Source organism: Manacus candei, unplaced genomic scaffold (assembly GCF_025592945.1).
Source record: "Manacus candei isolate 608988 ecotype Guabito, Panama unplaced genomic scaffold, ASM2559294v1 h1tg000055l, whole genome shotgun sequence".
In the NCBI taxonomy this organism is placed as follows: domain Eukaryota; kingdom Metazoa; phylum Chordata; class Aves; order Passeriformes; family Pipridae; genus Manacus; species Manacus candei.
The window spans coordinates 1,029,849-1,048,830 of record NW_026138103.1 but is presented as its reverse complement, the minus strand read 5'-3'; the positions used below and the strand labels follow the sequence as shown (position 1 = coordinate 1,048,830).

The following is an 18,982-nucleotide window of genomic DNA, read 5'->3' as shown; positions in this document are numbered from 1 at the left end:
AAAGGTGTGCCCCGTTCTTGGCTTGTCTAAGCAGCAGCCACATGTTGGACATAGTTTCTTTCCCTGGTCTCTCTGTCCCCCGAGCTTTTCTTGTGGACTCCTTGCAGGGTTTCCTCCTAGCAAGTTGTAGGAAGTTTTTCTGTTCTTCGAGACCCGGTGGGTTGAGCTGTGGGGGACTATCACCACCTCAGTGGACTGACTGAGGTCTTTGCTGCGTGTGGGAAGGTACCAGCCTGAAGGGAGGCAGCCCTTGAGCACACAAGCCAGCCAGCAGAAGCCAAAACCACTGCTTGGCTCAGCCTTCTGTATGGCAGGAGCTGGCTGGAAGCAGATGGAATGAGGGCTGGGCGTTAACCTGAGGTTAAGCCGCTTAAGTGATGATATGTGTGATGGTGGCATAGTCTTGTGAACACAGGAAGAGGGTCTGGAACCACTGGTGGGAGAACCTGTGCTTAGAAGCAACTGATTCCAACCTCTTATTCCTCGTATACCCCAGGGAAATATTTCCTCTGTACAGCTCTATCACTTAACTCTGATTCCCATTGCCGTGCAGCCAAGAAGCCTTACCTGCTCCTGGAACACGGGCAATCAGCAGAGTTTGACGTGTTTTTCAAACCCACCCTGGCCCAATGTCTGGAAGGGAAGATCCGTGTGCCAGTGTCAGGCAACAGTGAGATCGACATAGAGCTGGTGGGTGAAGGCCACAATGATGACTTCACCCTTGATAACCTCCCTGGACTAGCAGAAGACAGCCAGGAGAGCAATGCTGAGGGCAATCTGGAGGACGACATCATTGAGGGTAAGAGAGGAGAGGCTGCCAAGGTAGAGCGAGGAAGAGGAAAATGTCTGATCATGCGTATCCTCTCTCTAGCCAGGGCTGGGCTGTCACCCACTGGACTTGGGGGCCTGTGAGCTTGCCAGCCATGCACACAGAGCAGTGTGTGCTGTGCTGCTTGTCGCTGGGCACAGGCACAGCCACGGGCTTGGGGACCTCCCAGAGGGAGGGAGGGAGGCTTGGAGGAAGGAAGAGCTGAACATGCACGTGTCTCTTAAAGTGAGGGGGGCGGATGGACATCACTGCATGCTGAGATCTCTTGCTCTCCTTCACAGCTGTCAGAGCGAATCACATAAAGTTTGGGGAGTGTGCAGTCAGGGAGCTCTGCGACAAGACCTTCACAGTCACCAACCGCAGCAAGGAGGAGGTGATGCGGTTTGAGTGGCTGCTGGCAGATGCCCCGTTCCAGTTCTCCCCCAAGGTGAGCTGGGACAGCCCTGCCTTTCTCAGTTGCTCAGGCCCTTTCCTGGTGTTCCTGGGAGCTGGCAGGGAGTCACCACATTCCAGTGAGAGCCCGTTCCAGTGCCATGCAGGAGATGCAATCCCTGTCTTTGCTGGGGCAGGGCTGTCAGCCCAGCAGAAAAGGCTCCGCGTTCTGGGAGGTGGCACCTTCTGTTCATATTTTGCTCTGTCAAATCTCACATAAATCCTCACTGAGGTGCTGATTCCCAGCACAGCTGCTCGCCATATCAGTCCCTTTTGCTGTCAGTGCTGCCCTTGCCAGTGATTCCAGTTTGGTCTTGACTCTCTGGTTCTCCCTAGGTGGGACACCTCCAGCCTGGCCGTGCCAAGAATATCAGAGTGACCTTGAAATCCAAGGTCCCGCTCACCATCAAAAGGCACTCTGTGAACTGTAAGGTGGCCAAGATCAAATACCAGCTGCCACCAGAGGAGGTTTAGGACTGGGACGACAGAATGCGCAGTGAGAAGTGGGAGGATACCACCGAGAGACTCCCGGGAGCCCGCTGGCCTTTGAAGCAGAAGGTAAGAAGCACAGCAGCAAAAGCTCACCGAGCTGCTGCAAAAGGACCTGCCGACAGCAGCAGAGCACCAGTGCTGCTGGCAGAGCAGCTCCTGCCTCCCCTGGGCATTGGCTCAGCCGGGAGGTTCACCAGCAGTGCCTTTTAGGGAGAGGCGGATGCGCAGTGAGCGGGTGGGCTCACACCACAGGGGGAAGCCTTTGGGCAAGAGACCTTTATCCACACGCAAACTGCCGGTCTGTGCCACGAGCCGAGTGTTGCAGCCCGTGTTGAGTGGGAGGTCACGTTTGATTTTATCCCATTTGACAGTGTTAAAATCTCTTCATCTGAATTGGTGCCTTGTCACCCACAAGGAGTTAATTCCACTGCATTCTGTCTCTTGTTCTGAAGGGGAGAGCAGCACAAGTGCTCTTGTGCGTACACCGGTGAGCTCCGAGCTCTGCCTACACCGACACCAGAGATTTTGGTTGTGACCTCTGTATTGTGGGGGATATCTCATTATGGAGCAGCCCAGGCCCTGTGTGATAGTACGCAGGAGTCTGGAGAAGCATCATCTCCAGAAAGTCTTGCTTTTTCTATCATTATTGCCAAGCACACTTATCTTGGTGAAGGTTCTTTCTGAGTTTCTGAATCATTGTGAGTCCTGTAAACCCAGCTTCCCCAGCAGGGCATCAGCAGTTGGAGACTTTCCCAGTGAGATCATTCACATCCCAAAATGCCCACAGCCAGCTCCCACCCCACAGGTGCCATCTGGAGAGCACTTTCTCCTAAGACAAGAAGGAAAAAGTTCTCTCTAGGACTAGTCAGTCTTGGGCTTCTCCATCCACAGGGCTCCAGCAGGGGAACTTAATCCTAATGTCGAGACCTGCTGGATTTATAGGGGACCAGGGAAAAGGTCAGAGGCTCTACAGGGTTGAAGCACAGGGGACTGACAGCTGGCCATAGTCCCCAGGGGTGTATTAATAGCCGTGGTGGTGACTGCTTTGATCAGTGGGTAGAAACCAATGCTGTAGTACACCAGTCCAATTTTGTCATCTTTCCAGGCAAATAAACCTGAATGTCCTTTCTATGCAGCCAAGTTTGGAGGCCAAAAGGTTTCCCTGCTCAGCCTGGCTTTCTGGGCTCTGCTCAGTGATTCTTCCCTCCTCTGCCTGCAGGTGGTCAAGGCAGTCCCGGAACCACCTCACATCGTCCTGGAGAGGAGCAGCCACGAGGTCGAGCTTGTCCTCAGTGCTCAGGTTGACTACGCCGAGTTCAGACATGACACGGTCGAGGTTCAGCTGAAGCAGACTGAGCTCTTCCAGACAGAGATAAGCACGTGAGTGCTGGGCACCGTGTTGGCCCTTTCCTCCTAAACTTCCAGACTTTGAAATACTTTGTTTGGGCCACCCAGGGCAGCAATTCTGAACGTGGCAGAGTTGCCTGGGGAAGGTGGTACCAGGAGCCCACCAGACAGTGTTACTTCAGCACTTGCTTTTTATTCCTCCTCCTTGTTTTTCAGTTTCCAGATGTCCAATACAGGGAATGTAGCCCTGAAATACTGCTGGGAGGAGAATCTGGAGGAGGAAATACCATCAAAGAGTTCTGGGAGGCTGTTCTCGTCCACTCAGACATGTAAGTGTTTGGCTCTGGGTGGTGCCTGGGCCATTTCAGTTGGTAGCTGAGGGCCTGGGGAGAAGACCCTGCCACTTCACCCCAAAACATTAATTGCTTTTTCATCCCTGTCCACTTCCCAGCTGCAGCTGGAGAGTTTTCTCCTTCCCCCCTGTCTGCCTTTTAGCCCCCCTGTTCTTGCTCTGCCACTTGTGCTCTGCACAGGAGCTGACCTGGGCTCCAGGGACAGCCATGTGCTGGGTCAGGACTGGGAAGGGGGACATCAGGGCACCTCTTTGGGAAGTCTCTGAGACTGGGAAGAACAAGGGTGGAACAAGTGAGCTGCCCTGCAGCTGCTGTCTGGATGCAGTTCCCCACTCCAGGGCAAATGCAAAGTCACTGTCTAAAACCAAGCCTCCTGCCCCGGCACAGGAGTGTGTGCTGCAGGCGGAGACCCTGCTCCCAGCTGCTCTGTCTCCTGCTGAAAGTACATGGCCAGAGGTGCTCCAAGTGCATCCCAGCTCTCTTCTATCCACCTGCAGCAGGAGGCAGAGTTGTTGGGAACAAAGGATTTTGTCTTTGAAAGATGTCTTCTTTCCTCCTGCAGGTGATTTCTTGTCCTCTCCTGCTGAGGATCTCTGGGAAAGGCATCGTGCAAGGCTGGTGCAGCAGGCATTGCCGCTCGAGCCAACTCAGCCCCAGCCAACTCAGCCCCAGCCAAGTCTGCGCCTTTCAAAGCAGCTGCGCCGCTCTTCGAAGGGCCTTAGCTCCTCCCCGGAATTCTCTCCAATTCCTGTCAAGGACCCACCACTGTTCTCCATCGAGCCCCACTGCAGTACCATCCCTGCTGGCCAGAATCAGATTTTCTGTGTGAAATTCTTCCCGACGCGTGTGGGGGAATTTAAGGCCGAAATGCTGTGCAGGTAGGAAATGTCCATGTGCTTTCCAGTCCGTGCTCCTGGTGGGTATCACAGGACGGGCCATTGGGTGCACCCTCCCTGCTCAAGCAGGGTCATCCCAGAGCACATGGCACAGGATTGTGTCCAGAGGGTTCTGGAATACCTGCAGTGAGGGAGACTCCACACCCTCTCTGGACAACCTGTCACCTGCACAGGGAAGAAGTTCTTCCCCATGTTCAGGTGGAAGGTGTTTTGCATCAGGTTCTGCCCATTGCCTCTTGTCCTGTTGATGGGCAGCACCAAGCAGAGCCTCTGACACTCTCCCTTCAGTCCCTCTGAGTGGGGTGGGTGAGCGTGCAGCCCTGGCGACAGCCAGCCCCAGAGAGGCAGCAGGAACACACAGCATACAGGAGCACAGAGAGATGATCATCTGGCCAAGGCCAGATGTCTGTGGAGATGTTTATGGATCTGTGTGGAGACAATGGGAAAAGACACTGTATGAAACACTAAGCTCCTGCAGGGCTTCAAAATCTGGAATGGGAGATCCAGAACGGCTGTCAAGGGGCCAGCCAGTCCCTAGCTATGCTTCCTTATGGGGCAAGCACAGCCTCCTTCTCCACCTGGAACCCCGTGTGCTGCAGTTGGTCCCCAGGCCCATAACTGGTTGTGATTCTGCCCTTCCACCTCTGCTGCCTCCATGGCAGGCAGTGCAGTTCTGTTTCATTTGCTGCTCGCTGCTTGCCTGGAGAGAGGATGTGACACTGTGTGCTCTGTGAGGAGACAGGCAAGCGGCTGGCTGGCTGGAAATGTTCATCTGGCTAATACCAGTCCCTTTCTTCCTAGACTTCTTCACCTGAAGCCATCTCAGGAGAGCCCACGGGTGTTTGTGATGGGGAAAGGCTGTTTGCCAAAGGCTGATCTGAAATGCTCTACATCACTGCAAAAAGGTGAAACCCAGAGCAGCAAACCCAAGAAGAAGGTGCAGCGGTCAGCAAAACTAGAGTGACACCATTTGTGTCATGGCTTCTCCTGCTCGTGGTTTCCCAGCCTTTATTAGAGACCTCCCCATCTACTCCTCAAGCCCCAACACCCATCTCTACCTCATCTGTGTACTACCTAATAAACTGTGTCTGAACCCACGAGTTTTCTCACTGTTACTCTTCCAGTTCTCTCCCACCTCCCTGGGAGGGGAGTGAGCAGGTGTCTGTGTGGTGCTTGGTTGGGAGCTGGGGCTCAGCCATCTCCAGGAAAGCAGCTGTGATCAGACATCACCCCCATTCCTCCGCAGGCTGCTCTGCTCTCTTAGGAATTCCCATTCCTCGACCTTTGTGTCATGGGTGGGGTAGTGAAGTGTCCCTTTGGTCACACCAGGAACTCTGCACAACTAATGTGGGAGCAGCACTGACTGTACCAAGAACTCCAGTTGCTTGGCTAAAGGCTGGGGTGAGCATCTGCAGCTGCTGCAGAAGCAGGCATTTCATCAGCAAATGTGCAGCTGACACCAAGCTGGGGGTGTGTTGATGTGCTGGAAGGCAGGAGGGCTCTGCAGAGGGACCTGACCAAGCTGGATCCATGGGCTGATTGCAAGGGGATGAGGGTCAAGCAGGCCAAGGGCCGGGTCCTGCCCTTTGGCCACAAGAAGCCCCGGCAGCCCCCCGGGCTGGGGCCAGAGTGGCTGGAGAGCAGGCAGGCAGGAAGGGAGCTGGGAGTGGGGATGGACAGGAAGCTGAAGAGGAGGCAGAGTGTGGCCAGGTGGCCAAGAGGGCCAATGGATGGTGGCCTGGCTGAGGAAGAGTGTGGCAGCAGGAGCAGGGAAGGGATTGTTGGGCTGGACTGAGGGCTGGTGAGGCCACCCCTGGAGTGCTGTGTCCAGCTCTGGGCCCCTGAGTTGAGGAAGGCCCTGGAGGGGCTGGAGCAGGAGCAGAGAAGAGCAGCGAGGCTGGGGAAGGGAGTGGAGCACAAGTGGTGTGAGGAGAGGCTGAGGGAGCTGGGGGTGTTGAGGCTGGAGAAGAGGAGGCTCAGGGGAGACCTCCTGACTCTCTGCAAGTCCCTGCCAGGAGGGTGTAGCCAGGTGGGGGTGGGGCTGTTCTGCCAGGAAGCAGCAGTAGGACAAGAAGGCTGGGTCTGGAGCTGTGCCAGGGGAGGCTTAGGTTGGAGATTGGGAAGGAATTTTTTCGGGAGAGAGTAATCAGGCCTTGGAATGGGCTGGGCAGGGAGGAGGTGGAGTCCCTGTCCCTGGAGGTGTTGAAGGTGAGAGTGGATGTGGCATCAGTGCCATGGTCTGGGAAGCACAGCAGGGTTGGATCCAGGGTTGGACTTGATGGTCTTGGAGGTCTTTTCCAACCCAGCTGATTCTGTGATTCTCTGATTCCCATTCCTGTGGCAGCACATGCTTGAGGCTCTATCCCCAGGGTGATAGAGATGTCTGTCCATATCTATCTCCAAGGTTAGTCTGTAAATGTGTGGTGTTAGAAAAGCAGGCCAAGTTCTGGGATGGTTCTAGAAGGAGAAGGAAGCCCAGAGGCCAGTGCAAGCAGGCAGCCCTCAGCTTGCCCATGATGTCCCCTCCCTGCAGGTTCCTGTCCTTGAGCCCAGGCCCTGAGGTGAGGCTGAGAAGTGGCGCGGAGGTGAGCCCAGAGCTGTCCCTGAGGTGAGGCTGAGAATAAGTGCAAGGCAGAGGTGCTGCTGAGGAAGGAGAGCCCCGTGGTGGGGAAGAGACAAAGCTGTGTGTGCCCATCCCCGAGCAGGTGCTGTGTCCATCCCCTGTGTGCCAGGTGAGCTGGGGCTTTGCTGCAGAGCTGTGGGCGCTGATTTGAGCAGCTCCAAGTGCTGAGATGGTGGGCACCCAGGAACACAAACTGTGCCCGGCCACGGAGCCTGCAAGGAGGAGCAGAGACAGCCGTGGCAGTGTGGGGGGCCAGGTTGTCCCTGTGCCTTCCCCTGCAGGCCCTGGCTGTCCCTGCTGGGCCCCTGTCCATCCCCATCAGGTCCCTGCCCGTGCCCCTGGGCTGAGCTCCCCCCAGGAAGTGCCGTGGAGCTGAAGCTGCTGCCATCCCCCCCTGCAGCCGCTGCCCCAGCCAAGGGAGCAGCAAAGGCAGGGCCAGGAGCAGAGGCAGCAGCAGGGGAGCCCTGGGGGGGCCGGGAAGCTCTTGTGTGGGGCAGGAAAGAGGCGCTGGGCACGAGGCCGGGGCTGTGCTGAGCAGGCCCAGCCCTCACATCCCCCCAACCAACGCCGGCTGCCCGGGGGGCTTGGGAGGGACCCCCAGCCCGTGTGCCCCACACTGAGCTGGCAGAGAGAGAGCCAAGGGACAGGGCCACGGGCAGGGCCACGGGGGAGGGACAGGCAGGGCCATTGCAGGGCCACGGTGAGGGCACAGCCTGTGGCAGCAGAGCTGCCCAGGGCCGGGGGCAGCCGGGGCTGTTGGGACCAGCCAGTGCTGGGGCCGAGCAGAGCACGAGGCCTCTTGCAGAGCCCTGGAGCAGCCTCCCACTTGCCAGCCCTGCCCTGGTGGGGTGACACTGTCCCCTCCCTAAGGGACACTCCCCCTGAAATCTTTGGGGGGACCTTTTGTGTCTATTCCTGGTTCCTGATTCCTGCTGGGGACCTGAGGGAGCCTCTGCAATCCCATCCATGGGGCACAATCTCCTCTCCAGAGCTTGACTCACTGCAGGCTTTGCAGGGAAATCTGTGCTGGCAGCCTGAGTATGTCCTGACCCCCCATGCTCCCCCCAGAATATTTGGGACGAGTTCCCCCTTCCCAGGCACGCACAGGATGGGGGGCAGTTGTTTTCCTGCTGTTCCTGTTCCTGCTCAGCCCTGGGTGGCTCCTGGGGGTGGACAGGAGGTGTTTTCTGAGGGTGCTGGGCTGGGTTGGGGGCAGAGCCCCGGCGGTGGGTGGGGGATGCGGGTCCCCCCCATGGTGGGGGTTGGTGTTGCTGGGTCAGGCCCCGCCGGCTCCATTGTCAGCCCGGTGCCGGCGGGGGGGACACAGCGGGTTTGGGGCCCCTCCAGGAGTGCTGGGGGTGGTTCTGGAGCCCGGGAGCTGCCAAGTGTGGAGGGTGGAGCGGGGCGATACCGGAGCGGAGCTGGGGGACCCCCGGCAACCTGGAGGGGGGAGCACAGAGAGGGAGGAGCCCCGAGACCCCCGGGAGCCTGAAACAGGGGGCGTGGAGAAGGGGAAGCCTGGACAGTGGGGACCCCTGGGATCCTCGGGACAATGAAGTGGAAAACCTGGAGAGAGGGAATATCCGGGAATGTGGCACCCTGAAGGCGAGAGTCAGAGGAGAAGGGACCCGTGAGACCCCCAACACTCCCAAGTATCCCTAAGTGGGACCCCAAGCATCCCAGACAGGGGAGACTCTCTGAACCCCAGAGGGGAGAGACCAGAGAGGGGGAATTTCTGGGAGAGATTTTTTGGGCTAATCTTCATATTTTGGAGTATATTTTAGCTGAATCCCAACTTTTTTCAGTTTGTGGAGGCAAGGGTTTTCTTGCTATTTCTGAGGGATTTTTTGCCTGAATCTCAGTGGCTTGGGTTTTTCTGGGCTGATTCTTGCTGTTTTGGAGGTTTTTATGATGCCCAATGAGTTCTAGAGATGGACTTGGGCAGGAGGAACCCCCAAACCAACTTGCTCAGCCCTTGTTTTCCCCCCATCAGGATTTGTCCTTCCCAAAGCTTGGGCGGATGGAGGAGGAGGCTGTGAGGAAGAGGAAGATGCCTTGGGCCCCCCAGGCAGGTGAGGAGGAAGTCAGTGTCCCTTTGGGCGGGTGTTGTGCTGGCTCTGTCAGCCCAGCATGGCCCCGGCTGCAGGACAACCCCGCTGGCGCCGCCGTCCTGCCGGGGCCGGAGTTGGGGGGATGTCCTTGGCCTTCCCTGTGGGCCGGAGGCAAATCCCCTGCCTGTCCTTCTTGCTTCCTGCCCCAGGCCCCGAGCTGAGGCCGGAGAGCGCGGAGGACAAATCCCCCTGGCAGAGCCTGGTGGGAGAGGCCGTTTTGAAGGGCTCCCCGGCGCAGGAAGGTAGCGGGGAGGAAAAGGGCCAGAGATCCCCCCGCAGGAGGGGCTCCAAAGCCAGCCCAGGGTGCTCTGAGGAGGAAAGACCCAGCCTGTGCCGGGAAGGCGGCCTGAGCTTGAGGCAGAGCTCTGAGCTGGTGGTCCCTGAGCAGCCTCCCAGCAGGGAGAAGCCCTTCAAGTGCTTGGAGTGTGAGAAGAGCTTCAGGAAGAGCTCCAGCCTCCTCACTCGCCAGCACATCCACTCTGAGGAACGGCCCTACAGGTGTGGGGAGTGTGGGAAGAGCTTTGCCCAGAGTGGACACTTGTCCAAACACCAACGGACCCACCCGTAAGAGAGCCAGCGAGTGGGTTCAACACTGGATGTTTGCAGGAACACCAGAGTGTTCCACGGGCGTCAGCGAGGGCCACTGCCTCTGACTGCAACGTGGGGGATAGCTCAGCACCCACCAGACAGTCATCCTCCAACATGGAGAGAGAGATGAGCGAAGGGAATTGGAGCATCGCCAACGAGCTCCGCCTGGAAGGGAAACTGTGATGCAATCATAAGCGTGGATGGGGTAGAATTCAAGGCTCACAAGCTCATCCTCTGTGGTTGCAGTACCTACTTCAGGTCCTCCAACATGGAGAGGGAGATGAGCAACACGTCTAGAGAAATTCCAAGAGGGCCGGGCTGGGCGGGTGCAGGGGAAGGGAAGGGAGGGAAAGCGAAGGGAAGGGGCGTCCCGGGCAGGGAAGGGGCGTCCCGGACCCCCCTTCTCCGCCTTCCCCCCGCCGGGCCCTTCTGCCGCTGCAGCCCCAGCGCCATGGCCATGGCCCCGGGCAGCCGCTGCCTCGTCCTCCTCCTCCTCCTGGGCATCCTGGGGGCCCCGGCGCTGGGAAGACGTGGTGATAGACAGATACTATACCCCCAAAATCTGCCTGCGGGAGGCACAGATGGGGGATTTCATTCCCTAGCACTACAATGGGACCTTTAAAGATGGCAAAAAGTTTGACTCCAGGTATCGCCCGCGGCTCTGAGCTGGCTGCATGCGGCCCTACCCATGTGGGGAATGTGAAAAGAGCTTCAGGGACAGCTCCAACCTCTGCAAACACCAGCTCATCCACACTGGGGAACGGCCCTACCCGTGTGGAGAATGTGGGAAGAGGTTTCACACCAGCTCCAGTCTCCTCTGGCATGAGACGATTCACACAGATGAGAGGCCCTTCTGCTGCAGCGACTGCGGGAAGGGCTTCCAACAGAACTCTGCCCTCCTCAGGCACCGGCGCATCCACACCAGGGAGAGGTCCTACAGGGAGAGGCCCTACAAGTGTGGGGAGTGTGGGAAGAGCTTTACCCACAGCTTTAACTTGATGAGACAGCAACGGACCCACCAGTAAGAGAAACCCTACCGGTTTTCTTAAAAAACCATATTTCTTAAATTAAGAAATAAGAAAACAATTAAGAATTCTTGCTTTTGTGCCAGCTTTAGTAGAATTGCTTCAACAACTGCTTTAGTGTAGAACCCTGTCCTATCTTATCCTGTATTCCTGGTAGTTTTAGTGTTTTTATTGTGCAGTAACTAATTCTTCTGAAAATCTGTGGTCTGATAATTTGTAACCCTAAACAATTCATTTCTATCAATAGATCTGATTTGCCATCATTAAAACCTGGGGAACAAAAGTGGTTCAGTCACACCTCTGTAATTCCTCTAAATATAAAATGTTGACAAGATTCAAGGCTGAGATTGGATCCAGCAGCCCCCAGCACCCCACAGGAAGTTGGGAGCTCAGGGGAATCACTGCCTTTCCCAAAATCTGGTGCCCAAAGACCCCCATGGGACTGTTGGACCCTCCAGACCACTCCCCCTTTTCCACCCTTCTCCCTGTTCCTCCCACTTTTCCATGGTCCCCTCAATCCCCAGCCCAACCAGGATCACTTTTGGGGTCCCAACCCCCCCTTTATGCCCCCCTTCCCACCCCTTCCACATCATCCCCCCACTCCCCAGCCCCCTCATGCTCAGTTTGGGGGTCCCACCCTGCCCTTTCCCCACTCTTCTGACCTCTCCCACCCATTTCTCATCATCCCCCAAACTTCAGTGCCCCTCCCCCTCCACTTTTGGGGGGTCCCACTCCCCTCCCACTCAGTTTGGGGTCCCACCACCCCTTTATCCCCTCTGACCCCCCTTTTCCCACCGATCTCCCCCTTCCCACCCCCCACTCACCCGAGAGCTCCTCGCCCGCAGCCGGGGGGGCTCCCAGCACCACCAGTGCCCAGAGAAGTCCCCCAGAAAAGGGGTTGGGGGGGGTCCTGGGTGAGCTCTGAGTGTGTTTGGGGGTCCTTGGGGAGCTGTGGGGAGGTTTTGGGGAAGTTCCCAGCACCTTTTGGGGTGAGCTGGGTGCTTTATTGAGGGGCAGGTGCCCTCTCAAAGCCCCCCCAGAACGGGTTGACAGAGGAGGGACACAGGGGGGTCCCCATTCCTGATCCATCCTGGGCTGGTTCTGCCCCCCCCAAACTCGACTCCACCTCACAGAGACCCTCCAAGACCCTCCCCCACTGCCCCCAATAACCGGGACTGGGGAGAACTGGGAAGCTTTACTGGGATCACTGGGAGCAGCCAGGTGGAGGCAGAGTGACAGCAGGGGAGGGGGGGACACACGACCCCACAAAATCCTCACGGGGATGGGGGGGGTCCAGGCTGGGCCCGAGGCTCTGGGGAGGGGCTGCGGCCGCTGCCGGCTCAGGAGCTCTGTGGGGAGAGAAAAGGGGGTGACACCGGGGTGGGGGGACAGGGGGGACACCGGGATACACCGAGACCCAGACTGGATCCAGCGGGATCATATGTACTGGGATCATACTGGGATCAGACTAGGATCATACTGGCAGCAAGTGGTTCTACACTTGGGGCAACTGGGAGCTACTGAGATCCCACTGGGAGCCATTGGGAGCAACTGGGACCATGCTGGGCACAACTGGGATCCTATTGGGAGCAACTGGGCTCACAGTGAAGGCGGCTGGGGTCATACTGGGAGTGACTGGGAGCGTTCTGAGGGCAGCTGGGACCATGTTGGTGCAACTGGGGTATCCTGGGAACAAGCAGGATCACGCTGGAGGTGACTGAATAATTGGTGTTTGAAAACATATATATGTAGGGTTTATTTTAGAACAATGTTGTTTCAAAGGTAAACAGGTATGTTGCCATTTTGGGTGTTATCATCTCTATCTCTCATCTACAGCAACATGGCATAAAGAGAACCTTTAGGGAAAATGCATAAGGGAAAGGCAGGATAAGGGTAAGGGAGAGGAAGAGGAAGCAAAGCTGAGAGTGGAAAGATGTCTATAGTCACTGCCCACGGGGTCCAGAGATGGAACTTGGCAGTTGCAGCTCCAATGGCTGTCAGTTGAAGTGGTGGCCTTGATCCATTGGGGGTGGGGGAGGGAAGCCCCCACACTCCAAGAAGTTATGAGTTATTATATCCATGGATGGTGTCCCGGGCCGTGCCACGAACCCCCAACATCTCCTGGGCCTGCGCAGAGTTCCCGTGAGGGGCCTGGGAAAAGGGTTTTTCCTGCCTTTCAAGATTGGCCGAGGGGGGAATGGGCTTTGATGGGCCATCAGAGGTCTAATGCAAAAGTCCTGCAGCTCCTCTTTCAGTGACACTTCTTCCTCACATCCAGTTTGAACCTTCCAAGCTGCACTTTACAAGTTTCTTTTCATTCCAGCACCAAGCAAAGCTCCATCCTGTCACATCTCCTCTAGACCCTCTCCAGTTCGTCCTCATTCCTCTAGAATAGGGAACCTCACAGACAGACAGACCAGTCCAGATGTGCTGAGTCCAAGGGGGTGACAACTCCCTTGTCTGGGTGCCCACACTCCCCCCAAGGCAGCCCCATGTGCAGTTGGCCTTAAATCAAGGGGCCGTTCTGATTCTTTGTAATGTCACGGAATCGAGTGGCACCGTGACACTGCAGGGCCTCATGAACCAAAGGAATGCAGGGACACTGGGGAATCTCATGGAACCAAGGGGCCATAGTGACTCTGAAGAGTCTCAGGGCACCCCCTGTGCCTGCCCAGAACTCCATGGAATCAAGCAGAGCCGCTGCCTCCCCCCCGCCGCCGCAGGGACCGGTGTCGCCGGCTCTGCCCCGCTTGGACACCTCTGGAGTCAGCGTGTTCTTGGGCAGCACCACTGATCTCAGACCAGAGATTTGCCCAGATTTGGCTTTGCCCCCTCTTTCCTTGGTTTGTTTTTTGTTCTTTGTTCATTCAGGGGGAAAAGGGGGAAGGGAGGCATGTGTTGATCCCTGTTTTGATCTGTTTACAAAAGGGAGTTGGGGCAGGGGGGCAGAGAGGAAGCAATTTCTCTCTCTGCTGTTCTTTGAACTGTTCTGTTGGGATTGCTGGTTTTGCTGCTCTATTTCTCATCAGTGAACTGCCACGGCCCGCGGGGGAAAGGAAAATGGGACCGGGCACTGCAAATCAGGGTCTTGACACAGCTGAGGTCTCGTGAAGCAATGCCAACTTTATTAGGACAAGCAGGGACTTACATAGGGTTGGAACAGGGGCTGGACTCAGGACAGGGGAGGAGTAAAGGATTGACAGCTCAGGGACTCTTGGGATAGGGCAACAGGGTAGAGATGGGCGGAGTCTGGGTGTCACCAGGAGAATGGGCCAATAGGAGCTACCTCTGCACTGCACCAAACAGCAGCCAATAGCAGGCAGAGGAGCGGGAAAACAGGGCAGAACAACAGGTTTTGGCGGGAAAACTGTGAGGGAAGAAGGAGACAATATGGAGGAGATGATTTTTAAAACAACAAGCTGGGGTACATACAACACTAGGACAGTACAACAATAAACTGGGGAAAACTGGGGAAAAACTGTCAGTCCAATGGTAGTCACACTCGGTAAATAAACGTCTTTTCCAGTGTATTAGTGTCCATTCCGGTGTAGATTAGTCATCTCAGGGGTTATAGATCTGTCTCCAAGCCTGGTATTTCTGCCAGTTGTTTTCTTCTTCCCCAACAGTAAACTGTTATTTTTTTCACTTATACCCCTTTGTATTTTGTCTCCTTGTACTGGTGGGGAATAAAAGGGGAGTGAGTTAATTTGATTGGAGTTCCCACCTCAATAAATGTCTTTAAACCAGGACACATTGCTCAAGGGCTCTCTGAAATTTGGCATCATTCACAAAGGACTTGAAAACACATTTTGTCCCATTGTACAGAGAGATAATAAAGATGTTCTCTAGTGGTGTTCAAGAGATGGTCACTGAGGGATTTCACCAGGAAGTTGCTGCCAAGAGGACTTTGTACCATGGATTTGATTTGACACTCTTCATTCAACCAACTTCCCACCCACCACATCTTCCACTTCTTCAGTCCAGCTCTCGCCAGTCTGGCCATAAGGAGACCACAGGAGACCATGTCAAGGGCCTTGATAAAGTCTGGGCACAAAATATCCCCTTCTATTCCCTCCCACAGGGGTTCTGCAATCCCTGCCTTGTCCTTCCCATGCCTGGCAATGGCTGCAGGAGGACTTGCCCTCTCCCCTTCCCTGCTGAGCCTGAGCAGTGTGGAACTCTGCCAACCCTCCTTGCTGCCCTGTGTGCAGACTGCTTCCATGTCTGCCTTTGCCAAGGCTGCAGGAAGCTCTGGGATGGCTCTGGCCTTTCCAAGGGTTTGGGAGAGGTCTCCCAGTGACACTGCCCAGCCTTCTCAATAGCCCGGACACCAAAACCTTTTCCATAGCCCACACTTGCAGAGGAGTGCCCAGGACACAACACAGGTTATCCTGCTGGTTCTGGAAAATGAGAATTGATTTCTTCCTCGAGGCCAACCCCTCCAACTGGATTTGAGTGCAGCTGAAAGGTTCCCTCAGCATTTTGCCCGGTGCCTCCCTGCCCTGAAGGTTTGTGGCCATCAGGCTGGAGCTGAGGGGGTTGGGCAGGTGCCTGAGGAGGGGGTAGAACAAGGGCTGTGTCCAACTGTGCCAGGAGGGCTGTGCTGGGCAAGGATGAGGAGGCTGCAGAAAACAGTGGCACTGGGGAGGGGAGAGGAGCAGCTGGAGAGACCTTGTGCCTGCCCACGCTGGGCAGGAGCTGCCCCAGGATGGCAGCTCTGAAGCACTCACAGGATGTCCCTGGGAACAGGAGGGGAAGACTGGATCTGAAAATGAAACCTGGAAAGCAGAGAGTCATGCTGACACTGTAGGAGAGTTGCAACCCTGGAGCAAGGTCCTAGAAGAAGTGACACAGTCCATGCAGTGGCCTCAGAAGATCCCACAGCATCCTGGAGATGCTGGAAGGGAGCTCAGCTCTGCTTCACAAGTTCCCAGGGCCTGTCCCTGCCTGTGCTCCAAGGGCTTCCAGCCCCCAGGACTGTGCTCAGAGAGCACTCAGGCCTTACAGTGAGAAAGGGGCTCAGGAGGACAGTGTGGAAGTGGCAAGAGAGCAGCTCTGGACAGACCAAGCTCTGCTGCCCCCTGGCAGTGCTGCTGGGCTGGGATTATTGTCCCCCTCCCGTTTGCAAATGCACCCTGTCCTGCAGTGTGCTGTCCTTTGGGAACAGCTAAGAAGAAGGGTCTTGGACAAAGAAGGCACTGCAGAGTCCTTTACTTTGTTTAAATAGTCAGAGAGCACAATTCAGCATTTATATATCTCTCGATCCAATTCAATGGGTAGACACTAAATTAGAAGGTAGATGCAAAATAATATTTCATTGCACAGAAAACTATTGCAAGAAGAACCAGATGACCTCCATGAATGACCTGAGCAGGAAGGCTGGGCAATGAAGGAGTCCCCTTCTGAATGTTATGCCCCAGAAAACAGGCACTTTATTGCTCCTGAAAAGCATCCAGTCATCATTTTTCTCAGGTGTTCTTGAGCTCGTGATTCCTGAGGCTGTAGATGAGGGGGTTCAGTGCTGGAGGAATCACTGAGTAGAGAACTGATAGTGCCAGATCCAGGGATGAGGAGGAAGTTGAGGGGGGCTTCAGGTAGGCAAATGTGCCAGTGCTGATAACAACAGAGACCACGGCCAGGTGAGGGAGGCAGGTGGAAAAGGCTTTGTGCCGTCCCTGCTGAGAGGGGATCCTCAGCACAGCTCTGAAGATCTGCACAGAGGAGAAACAATGAAAACAAAACAACCAAATGATAAAGAGATGGAAAACAAGAGATGCCCAATTTCCCTGATGTAGGAACGTGAACAGGAGAGCTTGAGGATCTGTGGGATTTCACAGCGGAACTGGCCCAGGGCATTACCCTGGCACAGGGGCAGGGAAAATGTATTGGCTGTGTGCAGCAAAGAATAGAAAAAGCCAGTGGCCCAGGCAGCTGCTGCCATGTGGGCACAAGCTCTGCTGCCCAGGAGGGTCCCATAGTGCAGGGCTTTGCAGATGGGAACATAGCGGTCGTAGCACATGATGGTGAGGAGGGAAAACTCTGCTGAGATGAAAAAGGCAAAGAGAAACAGCTGTGCAGCACATCTCATGCAGGAAATGCTTGTGGTGTTCTGGAGGGAATTGTGCATGGCTTTGGGGACAGTGGTGCAGGTGCAGCCCAGGTCTGTGAGGGAGAGGTGGAGCAGGAAGAAGCCCATGGGGTGTGCAGGTGGTGGTCGCAGCTACAGCGCTGAGGATGAGGCCATTGGCCAGGAGGGCAGCCAGGGAGATGGCCAGGAAGAGCCAGAAGTGCAGGAGCTGCAGCTCCCGCCTGACTGCCAATGCCAGGAGGAGGAACTGGGTGAGGGAGCTGCTCTTGGGTATTTGCTGCTTCCCAGCACAGGGACACTGCTCAGAAACATGAAATGACAGGGAGAAGTTAAGACAGCCCCCTCTCAGCAAAGCCAGTGCAGGGACAAGGAGGCCATGAGGCCCCAGGGCTGCAAGGGGCACTCCCCTCCTCCTGGCATCAGGGGCCCAGACAGCAGCCATGGCCAAAGGCCTGCAGAAGGTGGCTCTGTCAGGGCCTTTCAGCTTCTCCCCATCCCTGTCTCCTCTCCAGCCCAGGCTGTCCTACGGTGTCCATGCCCTGCCCCTTTCCCTGCAGGCTGTCCTCATCCCCCCGGCTGCCCCACCTGGCTGGCACCTTCCTGCACTGACATCTCTGCGTCCTCCCTGGCTCTTCCTGCACACACAAAGCCTTGGGCTCATCCACACTCCTCCTGGGGGATGTGTTGCAGCGTTTCCCATGGAGTGAAATTCCTTTTTCCTCATGTCCACTCGGGACCTCCCCAGCTACACTTGGCACTAATTCTTTCTTTCTCATGCTCTTTTCTGCTCTGACAAAAGGATCCACCGTCTCTAAATCCTCCCTTCAAGCCCTCTCAGGGCTGTCCTGTACTGTCCTCAGTCTCCACACCATCGAGGCCACAGCTCCTCAGCCCCTCTCTAGTGGTCATGTGCTTGAGACCTTTCCAGCCCATCTCGGGAGATCTCTGGGCACTCACAGATGTTTTTGCAGATGAAAACGTCGAGCTCATAGTGTGAGGAAATCACAGCTACCAGGGCAGCCATCCTAAATTCCCATTGCTACAGTCAGTTACCATGGCAAACATCATACATTCCCTTTCTAAGGTCAGTTACCACAGCAACCATCATAATTCACACTGGTACATTCGGTTACCATGGAAACCATTATTCAGTTGCGTTGTGCCTTTCAGTTACCATGGCAACCAGCATACATTCCCATTCCCAAGGTCAGTTACCATGGCAACCATTACACATTTTCATTGCTACGGTCAGTTCTCTTGGCAACCATCATTCATTCTTATTGCTACACTACGTTACCATGGCAACCATAATTCATTCTTATTGCTACGGTCAGTTACCATGGCAACCATCACACATTCTCGTTGCTATGGTCAGTTACCATGGCAACCATCACACATTCCCGTTGTTACGGTCAGTTACCATGGCAACCATCACACATTCTCATTGCTACAGTCAGTTACCATGGGGAAAAGCATACATTACCGTTGCTACGGTTGGTTACCATGGCAACCATCAGACATTGCCATTGCTATGGTCGGTTACCATGGCAACCATTACACATTCGCATTGTTGTGGTCGTTACCATGGTAACTACCAGACATTGGCATCACTATGGTCAGTTACCATGGCAACCAGAATACATTTCCATTGCTACGGTCAGTTGCCATGGTAACCATCGTACATTCCTGTTTCTATGGTCAGATACCACGGCAACCATCATACTTCGCACTGGTACAGCCGGTTACCATGGCAACCACCATACATTTCCATTGCTATTGTCGGTTACCATGGAAACCATCCTACATTCTTATTGCTATAGTTGGTTACCATGACAACCATAATACATTCCCAATGCTATTGTCAGTTACCATTGCAACCAGCATACAGTCACGTTGCTATGGTCGGTTACCATGGCAACCATCTTAGGGTCCTGTTTCTACAACCAGTTACCATTGCAACAACCATACATTCCCATTGCTATGGTCGGTTACCATGGCAACCATCATACATTCCTGTTGCTACGGTCAGTCACCATGGCAAACATCATACAGTTGTGTTGCAACGGTCGGTTACCATGGCAACAAGCATACTTCCCACTGGTACAGTCGGTTACTATGGCAACCACCTTACATTCCGGTTTCTACGGTCAGTTACTACGGCAACCAGCATACGTTCAAATTGCTACGGTTAGCTACCA

At 55.4% G+C, this 18,982-nt stretch overlaps 1 protein-coding gene across 1 annotated transcript; it reads left to right on the top strand.

The window, feature by feature from the left end:
• The first annotated feature begins 552 nt into the window (after positions 1 to 552).
• On the top strand, positions 553 to 5,439 carry LOC127477588 (hydrocephalus-inducing protein homolog). Its single transcript, XM_051802094.1, has 7 exons — positions 553 to 799; positions 1,111 to 1,256; positions 1,598 to 1,819; positions 2,973 to 3,133; positions 3,317 to 3,429; positions 4,016 to 4,331; positions 5,151 to 5,439. The coding sequence occupies exons 3-7, from the start codon at positions 1,751 to 1,753 to the stop codon at positions 5,311 to 5,313; spliced, it is 822 nt and encodes a 273-aa protein (XP_051658054.1). The 5' UTR covers positions 553 to 799; positions 1,111 to 1,256; positions 1,598 to 1,750; the 3' UTR covers positions 5,314 to 5,439.
• The last annotated feature ends 13,543 nt before the right edge of the window (positions 5,440 to 18,982 follow it).